At 36.8% G+C, this 12317-nt stretch overlaps 1 protein-coding gene across 1 annotated transcript; it reads left to right on the top strand.

Annotated features, from left to right (window-relative positions):
• The first annotated feature begins 6206 nt into the window (after positions 1-6206).
• LOC133877906 (superoxide dismutase [Cu-Zn], chloroplastic) lies at positions 6207-12017 on the top strand. The gene is made up of 8 exons (XM_062316358.1): positions 6207-6595; positions 7074-7135; positions 7218-7257; positions 7379-7474; positions 7553-7584; positions 7754-7829; positions 9055-9108; positions 11767-12017. The coding sequence occupies exons 1-8, from the start codon at positions 6322-6324 to the stop codon at positions 11790-11792; spliced, it is 660 nt and encodes a 219-aa protein (XP_062172342.1). The 5' UTR covers positions 6207-6321; the 3' UTR covers positions 11793-12017.
• Positions 12018-12317: the final 300 nt, after the last annotated feature.

The following is a 12317-nucleotide window of genomic DNA, read 5'->3' as shown; positions in this document are numbered from 1 at the left end:
AGAAAAATGGAGGATAGATGTAAATCCAAGCATGATGTATAAGGCAAGAAAAAAGGCAAATAGAAAGATTTATGGCAAGCAAAAGGGTCAGTACGCGAGGTTGTGGGACTACTGTGAGACTTTGAGAAAAATCAACGCGGGAAGTTGTGTTATAATGAAAGTGGAAAGACCAAGTCCAAAGGTGAATCCAATGTTTCAAAGACTGTATTGTTCCCTGAAGGCTATGAAGAAGGGCTTTCTGGAAGGTTGCAGGCCTGTAATAGAGGTGGATGGGTGCTTTCTTAAAGGGCCATTTAGGGGCAACTCCTAGCTGCAATTGGATGAGATGGCAATGATAATATGTATCCAATTGCATATGCGGTAGTCAAAGCTGAGACTAAGGACAACTGGGTTTGGTTTTTGGAAACCCTAGTGCTCGATCTTGGATCACATAAGAGGCATGTCAGGCCAACATTTATTTCAGATTGACAGAAGGTAAGTTATGCTACATGCTCCAACTGCATTCATTTTTCTTTACAATGTTTTACAATCTTAATGTAATATTGTTATCCTTTTTTGCAAAGTCTTATGCCAGCGTTTGAAGTGGTCATGCTAATGGCTGATCACAGTTTTTGTGTGAGACACTTACATGCCAACTTCAGGGACATTGGGGGGCATCAAGGAGTGGCCCTAAAGGAGAAGTTATGGGCTTCAGCTTCTGCTTACACTGAAGGTGTGGGAAATGACTGGAATCCCTGTGTGCATGCATGTGCTGCTATACGACATAGTTGTAAAAATGCAGAGGATTATATGGATGAGTACTGTACTCTAGAGATGTACAAGAAAGCATACGATCCAGTTATATACCCAATGCCCAGTGAAGAGCAATAGATACCAACCCATCATAACATGTTGGAACCTCAGTAGCAAGAGTGGCCTCGGGTAGACCAAAGAAGTTAAGAAAAATGGCAGTTGATGAAAGTAGATATCCGAAAAATCCACATAGAATGAGGAAATTTAGAGTAACGATAAAATGCTCCAAGTGTAGGGCCATAGGGCACAATAAAAATGCATGTCCAATGAATAGGAGTCAAGTAAGTGTTGAGTTGCCTACCACAAGTGTCGAGTTGCCTACCCCACCTCCAGAAAGTGTGAGTTTTTTTATTAGTCTTATTATCCTTGATTTTATCATGTACCATATGCAAACAAATGGGCTCACACCTTATTTGTTTTATTTTGTGCATACACAAAATATTGGTTCCAGCACTCCTACACTGACCAAATCCAAACATAGGGCCACTCAAAAGGTACTATCTCATACATATATATATATATAGGATTTGTTTTCTCTATATTATTCTTATGTGAGTACTATTGTGTTTTGTTATTGGAATAAGGGTACAAGGACAAATCAGCCCATTGGATCAAGTAGACTCACACCACCTCCTACACTTGCTGCAAGGACTTAGACACAAAGTATTGGTTCCAGCACTCCTACACTAACCAAATTCAGGCCACTCAAAGGGTACTATCTCATATATATATATATATATATATATATATATATATATATATATATATATATATATATATGTTTTCTTTGTATTATTCTCATGTGAATGCTATTGTGTTTGTTATTAGAATAAAGGTACAAGGACAAATTAGTCCATTGGATCAAGTGGACTCACACCACCTCCTACATTTGCTGTAAGGACTCTTCTACCTCAGGGATGGGGCCGAGTGGCACAAGTGCCAAAGATAACTAAGCCATTACTTGCAGCAAGGACCCAACGGTTAGAAAGTGTCAAGGCTATTTTTCGGAGTGGTCCATCCAAACCCGATCCCACTATACACATTGATCTAACTGAAGGATATTCAGCAATGCATGTTGGTACTGCTACATTAGGAGGTGCAACAACTAGAGGTGGCCCTACAATCAGAGGTGGTCCAAATCCGAACAGAGGTGCTGGAACCAGTGGGGTAGCAGCTGATGCAGCAGCCAAAATGAAGGGCAAACGTGTGGTTGCAATTGTTGAAAAGGCAATTGAAATTGTTGTTGTGAAGAGGAGGAGAATGAAGCCAAATTGGAAGCATTAATTTGATAGACAATCCTTTAAATGTTTTTTTTTTTTGTGTAGCTGATAAACAGTTAATATGCAGTTGGTTTGCTTGTATTTAATGCACATGTGCAGAATTTGGTTGTTGTGCAGACAATTGATATGCATGGTTTGGTAGATAGTTGGTTTGGTTAAAGTTGATATGCATGATATGGTCACAAAAATGTGTATGGACAGGAAATGATAAAATGTTTTTATGAAATGCTTCAAGTGTAGTTATGGATATTTGAGTTGAAATGATTTTTGTTGTGTATTTGAATTGTTATGATATTTGAATTCTTGGCAAGTTATGTTATGCGTTTTAATTCTTCCTTTGACAGAAAATGTATGTATGGTAGTACTTGGAATGTATGGCAGGTTTTGCTATGTGTATGCAAGGTTAAAAACTAATGCTCATTTGACAGGTTATGTTATGTGTATGTATGGATATTTAGGTTGTATTTGAATTGTTATGTGTTTCAGTTGTTATCAAACACATAATGTTCCTTTGACAAGTTTTTTGTAATGATGATGGTTTTACAGGAATTTAGTTAACCTAAATGGAATTCAGTTAACCCAGTATTATGTGTATGGTGTTTTCCATTGTATTGTCCTAAAGTCTTTTTGAATTGTCCCAAAAGATACCACAACAACACATTCAAGCATCAAACACAACAATATATATCTAGAAACCAAAATTTTACAAACAAAACAACTTAATACATACAATAGTTTGCTTACAAATCACCAACTTCTACTTCAACCACCAAATAAGTACAAAAAATGTCCAACAAACATGTTCAACAAAAATCATGTACTCCACCCACAATCACAACTCAGGGCAACCTCATAGGACCAATTCTACTGTCATGTTGGTTTTTGGCTACATATTCGAAGAAAAAACACAGTGCAAACAAAATCCATGAGCACACAAGCATTGTATGGTAATTCTTCTTCATTGCTTCGAATTTGATCCACCAAAAATCTTGATTTCTTTACAATACTGTGTAATTTTGCCTTCGTCTCATTGTCAATTTTGGACTTCGTCTTCTCAAATTGTTTCTCCAATTATGCCTTGACCTTCTCAACTTCTTTCTCCATTTTGGCCTTCACCTTCCCAACTTCAACTTCAACTTCAACCATGGTTTCACATCGTTTAGCTTTTGCCACTAAACTTTCGTGCTACTCATGCAATCGACCGACAACCCTGTGACCATGTTCACACATTTTGGGATCAACCCACTCAAAGAAACTACAATTTCTATTAATATGCAAAACACATAACAAAGTAAGCAAAATTGACGATAACCAATTAAACAAACAAAAAGAAATTGCATTAAACTTTGTTTGTCAATAACATAGTGCTTTAAAGTGTTTGTGGGTATCATTGCTATTTAACTCTTACGAGACTTCACTCGTCCTCTAGGGATGCCTAGGGGGTTTAAAAGGTTTGTTGCATATGCTAAATGCAATCTTCTCTCCCACGACAGCGGACTTATGTTTCATGCTTTGATTCTGTGTTTCATTTTGTTTTGCTAAAGGACTAGCAAAATGTAAGGTTTAAGGGCATTTGATGAGTGCCAAATATTATATATTTGGACCTCTTAATTTGCATGTGCTAAACCTTTAGCTTTGTTATTTTTTGATGTTTTTGGTTAGTTTTGGTGTTTTAGTGTTTTACAGGTCATTGAGAGAAAATTGCGGTCTTTATATTAAATTGCAAAGAAGCAGAATTATCTTTCATAGTTTGGTCAAGTTGTACCCAGAATTTGGAAGTTTTAGAGCAAATTTGGAGAGAATAATATTTTTGTCTAATTGAAGAGCACGTGTTCGTGCGGCGCAAGGGCCTTGTCGTGTAGTTGTTTTAAATGTTTTCTAGACATGGATGGTTTTTCTCCTAAGACTTGGAGTGGTGGCGCCAGTGAGTGCATGATTTTAGACCTGGAGTCGACACACGTTTCTTTCCATACCTGGGGACAGAATAGAACAGAACACACATTATTTTGTCTTGACCTAAAACATATGTGTGGCGCAAGGGACTTGGAGTTTTAGATTTTTTTTTTCTTTACTCTGGAAGACACATGGTGTGGCGCCCTTGAGTGATACACGTTATTTCCATAACTAGCAGACCGAATAGAAACACACGTTTGTCTTGAGGAGTGAACAAGAACCGAAAACCCTAAGCTTTATAATATATATTGTTGCTTTTCTCTTGAAAACACAAACGTGTGTAGTAGGAAATCAATATCCATTTCGGGAGTTTCAAGCCTTTGAGTCTACTTTGGCTTGTTTACAATCGATGACCCGTGGCCCATCAGGTATGCACTTGCGAGTACGGATACCTAGAAGCCTCGAGAAGACATTGTCATGGGACCAGAACAACGGACGGGGGATTCCCTATACGCAATCCCAAATATTTCAGAATCACACCCGATCCCTGGAAATTTGGGACTAGAACTGATCCCAGGTTTGTTGCCGGGAATCTCGTTTTGAGGCCGTTAAGGAAAGAATCTCTATCTAGAAGGTAAGGAATTCTAGGTCAAGGAGGGATTCTGACGGCACTCCTAGGTCATAACAGCAAGAATACGAAACCCTAATGCGGTAAGGACTGTCATCATTCAGCCTATAAATAGGCCTATACCTTAGGTATGAAAGACATGACTGAATTATTGTGTTTGAGCATACTTTTCACTAAATTGTTAACTTAGGCATCGGAGTGAGGATCGCCAACCACCTCGGTGTGTTCTCTTAACATTGTATGTTTTACAGTGATATGGAGATGAGATTAATAGGGAAGGGCGTGTTGACAAGGCCATACCGAAAATTATACTAACAAACTTGATGGTAAATCGCAATTGTGTTTAAAATATGTACTTTGTAACTTAGGTTTTTAAGTCGGCACCATATATATTAAATGCTCGTGAATCAACATATATTAAACGCTCATTTAAGCGTTTGGCAAAACTTTTGAATGTCAAGTTTTTATCAAAAAATTGAAGGACTTGTAGCATATTTCACTCTTTTTTCCTTGTATAACTTATACGCCTGAAATAGTGAAAGAAGATGGAGACGTTAGCATGCAGTAGTGGAGCCCGAGCCTCTTGGAAAATCTTTGCCGATAATGTCGATGATCCCTCCCTCGCCCTTGGCTATATTTATCTTAATTATTTTATCTCCTTTGTTGTAAATAATTATGAATTGTAAGATTGTATGGCTTGTGCTATTTCATAAACTGTTCTTTTGTTGTTATTTTTGAAGAAAGTGTTTAGAATTATAAGATCTTAAATATCTTTCAAAGTTTTAGTTCTCAAGCTGTTAGAAAAAAATGTGTATATATAAATGTAATTAAGTAGGTGCACAAGTATAGAAAAATAAAAGAGAGATAGAACGCATGTATTTAAGAGAAGAGAAAAGAATCACTAAATTTTAAAATGACCTAAGAGATTAGAGATAATACAGTACTAGAGCTCAGATGATGAAGTGCAACCACTATGTGTGGTCCATTCATTACTAGAATGGTTCTATTACGAGCGCACCCATAGTTAATCGGGTAGACTCATTCCCAAAAGACTCCACCTACAACCACTAGTTGAGTCAGATCTCTCAAGATCGCATAATCGTCACACATATGACGTAATTGTGTGTAAGGCCACAGAGCAAGTGAAAGGACAAAATTATATTTTGTAATGAGAAATACTACACATATTCTTAAGTGTTCATTTTCAGACGTGACAATAAAAATTACTATTAAATATTACCAGTATTTTCATTTGTTATTTTATTCTATAATAATTTTTAATACATCATGAGAGAAATCGAGTACTTGGTAGGAAACACTCATCTTTTGTTTCTGAAATTGTATTTGCTTTCGTTTCTCTTGTGTCGTTCCTTTGTTTTGAATCCTTTTAACATTTATTCCAAAAAAAAAAAAAAAAAAAAAACTTATACAAAGGGCCAGATAAATAGGAAATGCTAAACATTTTCCATTCATCTCCCTTTATCATTCTCTTTTCCTTAAAAAATTTATTTTTACTAAAAAATTGTCTCTAATAGTCACATTATAGACAATTTTTTAATAAAATTTAATTTTTTTATTTTAAAAAGATGATGGGGGAAGATGCGTAGAGGATGTGCGGAAGAGCTCCAGATAAATTACCCCACAGTCGCACGGAGTTGGGTAGTAGCCCCCCACTCGCTAGAAGATTCATCTCTCTCGCATTATCATATCTTCTTCTCAATCACAGAAATGGAAGCCGCACTGGTAGCCATGGCTGCGCACACCCTCATCATGTCTCCTCCCCACATCTCCTCAAACCCTCACCACCCTCCTCCTCTCCTCCGCTCCTCCTCCTCCTCCTCCTACTTCCTCCGCGGCCCCTTCCTCAAGCTCCCCCGCCAATCACTAAACTTCTCCCTCTCCGCCAAACCACTCACTATCGTCTCCGCCAAGAAAGCAGTCGCCGTCCTCAAGGGTACCTCCAGTGTCGAAGGGGTCGTGACGCTGACTCAAGAAGACAACGGTCTTTGTTCTCTTCTTTACCCTCTTTTATTGTCGGCTTCTTTATGTATAACTCTTTATCTGGGTGCTGAGAATTGAGAATGATATAGATGCATGATTCTTTAAGGCATTTTTTATTTCCTTGGTGTTTCTTCTCAAATTGTTGGTGTTTGAGAAAAATGGAAAATTCTGCAAAAGCAATGTGTTATTCAAGGATTTGGCAGCTTAAACCAAATTTTTGAACCTGCATTTCCGAAGATAAATGCGCTTTTCTGGGCTCATTATTTTTGTTGTTTTGCACTTCGACCATAATTTTCTCTTACAATGAGTGAAATAATAACATTTAGATTCGGTTGAGGGGAGTTTTGATATTTACTTGACATGGAAGTAATCCAAATTTTTAGACTAAGAAGTTCTCGTGTTCTTTATGGTCCTAAGTTGTAACGGATATTAACCAGAGCGGTAATCCTTGCGTGCTAATTGTAATGACGTGTGGATAGGTCCCACAACTGTGAATGTTCGTATCACTGGGCTTACTCCGGGGCCTCATGGCTTCCACCTAGTAAGAAGTTTTTATTTATTTATTAACCATCCAATCTCTGCTTTTGTATATTGAAAAATTTCTGAACTCTTCTCTTTTGTAGCATGAGTATGGGGACACAACAAATGGGTGCATCTCAACAGGTAGGACTCAATTCTGTTTCAAGTTCAAACTATTAAATTTTGTGTCATTGGAAGAGTGATGAATTTGTTTCTTGTATAATGCTGTTTCAGTAATATTTGGTTCTTGAATTTTACATGATAGGAGCACATTTTAATCCTAACAAATTGACTCATGGTGCTCCTGAGGATGAAATCCGTCATGCGGGTGACCTGGGAAACATAGTTGCCAATGCCAATGGTAATGCATTTGTTAATTTTCTTTGATCTTTTTGTATCTCTACTTTAATGTGATGTTTCGTAACTTTTGGTGTTGCAGGGGTGGCAGAGGCAACAATTGTGGATAGCCAGGTACTGCTTACATCCTTATATTGATTGGGTGAGACTGTGCTTGTCTTTTATTTAGTTATTTACTTTGGGTGTGGCCGGGTTGGTTTGGCTTTCATTCATTTTATGCTTTATTTTGAATTATTGTTCTTTCTAGTAGTATTTAATTATTCAATCTTGCTAAAATATGCAGATACCATTAAGTGGTCCTGATGCAGTTATTGGAAGAGCCCTTGTGGTTCATGAGCTTGAGGATGACCTTGGAAAAGGCAAGTCTTTATTCACTATTTGGTACTTGTAATTTGCAACGTGGCTGCAAGGGAAATTTGTCCTTCTAAGTTTGATAGTCTTATACTCTTTTTAAGTTGAGACTGAATTTGCAATGAGGGTGAATGGTTTGGGGGAGAGGGGGACTCCGGAGGGAGAAGAAAGTGCCTTTCAATTTGTTGGATCCTACATTTCAACCTCACTTGTACCAATGAGCTTTAGCTCAAACAGTACTTTCTCCCTTTGTAGCAAGGTGGAGGGTGAGGTCATGGGTTCATGTCCCACTGGGTGCATGCATCTTACCAAAAAAAATAAAAAAATAAATCAAGGACATCGTCAAGGATTTTGTTTAATTAGTAATTATAACATTTTGTTACATAAAAGGACAGAGCTTAAGCATACATGTATGCAAAAGGTTCACCAAATGAAAATTATATTCCTTTTGATAAGATTATCCACTGTTAGAATCTTTCCTAAGGCACACGTTTAAACAAAAAGTTGACTCCTTGGGGACTTTTCTGTGCCAAATTTTCTTCCAAGGAAACAACACCTGATTATCCTCTCAAAAATTCATACAATAACAGACAGCATATTGGCCATTGCACTTAAGCTTACAGGTCAACCTATTTCTTCCCTACTCTTGCTGGAAGATTAGAATATAGTGGAACTCCAGGAGAATCAATAGACTCTAATTCCTGATCCTGAAAAGTACGAGTAAACTAAGGATTCCATGAACAATTCCTCCCATCTTCAGATACCTTAAAAAAAGAACAAATAGAAGCATCCGATTCCTCAGCAATTAGGAATTAATGAAGATAAATTTCCTTTAAAGCAGAATCCATTTGCTGCACATTTTGCTGAAAACAAGCTTTCCTACCATATCCCACCACATATTTAACGAATGCACTAAACCTCTTCCATCCTCTCATAAGGTCTCTTAACCAAATTCCTCAACCATTGGCCGCACCAAGCCTCCCCATATTTCCCCACAATTATTCACGTCCACAAGTGATCCCTTGCTCAACAAAGCGCCACAACCATTTACCCAATAGAGCTTGCTTAAAAGTTCTCAATAGTTATAGTGAAGTGTTAGTTTGCCAAATGGCAGGAGTATGTTCTCTTAAATAGTTATAGTCAAGTGTTCATCACTATCTTGTCCTTCCTTGCATTTTTTTGTACATATTTCTTTTTCACCTCTACTTTACTCATTTGGTTATGCATTTGCAGGTGGACACGAACTTAGTCTGACCACCGGCAATGCAGGTGGAAGATTGGCATGCGGTATGTGAAAACATGGTTTTTCTTGTGTATTCATACTCATTTCTTGTTGTCTTGCATAGCCACTTTTGAAAACAATTATCTCTTCTTCGAAGTCATTGAAATCAAGTGTTCTGAAATATTGGGTATCTACTTTTGTACAAACATCCTATACAGATAAGCATTAGCATAGCTTTAAATTCCCTTAAACTAAAGTTATGAATTGTATAATTTCATTTGAACGGAATCAATTGAATTGTTTAATAGCATGAGAGTGTATGGTTTGGTTCAAGGATATTCTCATTTTCTCTTATGAAGAATTGTTGTTCCATGATACTTAGACTTGTTTTGAACATGATATTGTGGTTTAAGTGTATTTTAAATACGCATAAATGCAATCCTACTAATTAATATAGCACTAGTAACACTCCCAACGCCTCCCAAATCCCCACCTCTTCTACTTGGCAGCTGGAACTCCCAACCTCAAAATTAGCACTACTTGGAGGGCATCCTGAATATTTATGGACCACAAGATCCTAGCGATTTCTTTGGAAATGAAACTTCACAAACTGTCAAAAGTAGGCTACACAGTTCTGTGTATTTTAGTGAACAACCCCATGTTTTCAATTTTGCTGATCTTGTATGCATAAGATCAAGTTCACCAATTCTTGTAGAAATTTCATCCAGTAATTGTGTTTATGGTGGCTCATAACAAACATAAAATTCAGCATGGTTAGACGTTCTTAGGCTTTCCAAATTTTCAGTAAGTTCATTCTAGCTATTGCTTAAAAACTAGTGATTTTTTTATCTGTCACGTATAATTTCCATCATGGATTTCTCACTGTTAATTAACATAAATGATGCCTTGAATTTCTAAATTCAACATAATGCAGGAAGATTTGTAGAACAGGAAATAAAATAGCTTTATGTAGTAGTTGCATCTGAACAAGCAAAGACAATATTACCGATCTTGCAAGTTAAAGTTACATTCTTGGTCCCAAGGAAGAGGTGGGGAAAGCATAAATAAATGCTGATCTTGAAAAATTAATTCTGAATCTTCAACATTTCCGTAAGAATGTAATTAGGCTTTTGGGTTACTGCAACACAGTTTACTGCATCTTTGAATAGTTTGAGAAAGAGAAATGCTACATGCACTCCCAAGTGCACACTCCTTGACGTGGCAGTGTGCACTTGGGAGTGTGCATTTGGGAGTGCATGTAGCATTTCTCTTTGAGAAATATTTTCCTCTAAGACATAATGGGTATCTCATTATGTCAGTGGAAATGTGTTGATTCTTTTGACAAAAGGATAATATCAAGATTTTGTGGTTTGATATTATTGTATGTTGATAGATGGTTGAAATTATAAAAAATCATTGTCTTGTAATAAAGTCGATACCCTTAGATATTGCATTTTATGATCAAGATATTGGTGTGAGAGATGAGAAACACTGGCATCAAGATCTACCTGAGTTCTCCCCCAGTATAAGCCCGATTTCTCTGAACATGCATATGGAATCTTTTGTACCTAAACAGTACATGGATATTCTTTTTTAGGTCGATATGTAAATAAGAATCTAAAATTGGATTGCTTGAGCAAGATGAGAAGTACTTGTGTTGGATATATGACATGGTTGTGGGATATTTGTCCAACATGCCTATTGTCAGATACATATACATTGGCAGAGCCGCCAGAGTCAAGAGGGGGCAGGTTCTCTCTGCCTCCACCCCCAAGAGCTCCAGAAAAAAAATATTACTCCCTATTGAATTTAGATATTCTTTACTTTTTCTACTTACATATATTTAATATATTGATATTACTTTTTACATTGAGATTCTCACTTTAAATCCCATAGGATGTTGGAGTTCTCATCAATTAATATCCTGTAGAAATATTTCATTCACATATTACCAGTATGACGGTATCCAGTGTATTCCACCGTAGTAGGTATACTTCAGTTAGGCTCTAAATATCCAATCTAGAATTGCAAAGTGAAAAAATCTGATCACCTGTACTCTTCTAAAAGCCTCTCAATATAGCAGGGATGTTATGCATACCATATTCATATTTTGGAATAAAACAAATGGAGGACTTTTTGTTGATTAAACTCTATCTGGTCCCACATAAGCAAAATCCTGGCTACACCACTGACTGAATCTTACAAGTGTATCCAATAAAAGAAGAGAAGGGGAAATACTTAAATTGGGCATTGCTTGGACACATGTAATTTGTTTTACTCTGATATTATTGCAGAAGAAGATCAAACACTTCAGTAAGTGTGCCATTTCTTTGTATTCTAAGATTAGACAAAAATCTAGTGCTTATAAAGACACCCTCATCTGACTCATACTCTGACGTAGTTGCAAAGAGAAATTTCAACCTAAGGTGGAACTTTAAAGGATATCACGTGAAATTTATGCTGGAATTCTATACTGGTTAAATATTTAGAAAGAAATTTCAAATGAATATTCTAATGCTCAAGTCCTTGGCACAACTTTCTGCCTATAGTGCCATTATTTTTCAGGATTTTCCATTTGGAATACCAGAAGGTAATCATTTTATTTCAGTACCATTGTCTACGTATCATGAAAAAAGTTCTCTCAGCAATATCTGCACTATATATGAAACTTGTTTCTTTCAAAATTGTACTTCTCCTTCCTCACTGTGATAAGGTCTTTGCAGGTGTGGTTGGTTTGACTCCAGTCTAATGGCAACTCTTGTTTTGAAAGCACTCTGTTCTGAGGTATTGGCTGCTTGCAAGGCCATCAGTGTAATATCAAATTGAGGAGACAGCTGGTGTTAATTCTTATACTGATTGCAGATTTTCATCAGCTTTAAAGATATTTCCTATTCGACAAACTTGAGTCGTTATTAGTGTTTGTGAGTTTGTAACTTGTTGCTTGTGTTTGAATGCATTAGAGTTGGAGCCACAATATTTTGCTTTCTTTTCAGATTTTTATTGTGTTCTTCACAGTGAAAACGTGGTTAACTAGGCCTTGAATTTTCTGTTCAGTCTTTCTAGAGGGTTTGCTTTTATGCCAGACCCGTGGATCATGCACAACATTACCTACAAAATGCTGGGGCTACCAAGTGAGTGGCAATCACATCATAGAATGACAATGATGAATAGGGACAAAAATTAGTTACAAACTGGTTTAATAAGCTGATAAATGTTTTAAAACATATGAGAAGTACACGTGACTTTTAATGGATTTTAACGATGTTAGAGTTAA

Source organism: Alnus glutinosa, chromosome 9, assembly GCF_958979055.1.
Source record: "Alnus glutinosa chromosome 9, dhAlnGlut1.1, whole genome shotgun sequence".
Lineage (NCBI taxonomy): Eukaryota > Viridiplantae > Streptophyta > Magnoliopsida > Fagales > Betulaceae > Alnus > Alnus glutinosa.
The sequence above is the reverse complement of the archived record's forward strand: the minus strand, read 5'-3'. Positions and strand labels throughout refer to the sequence as shown.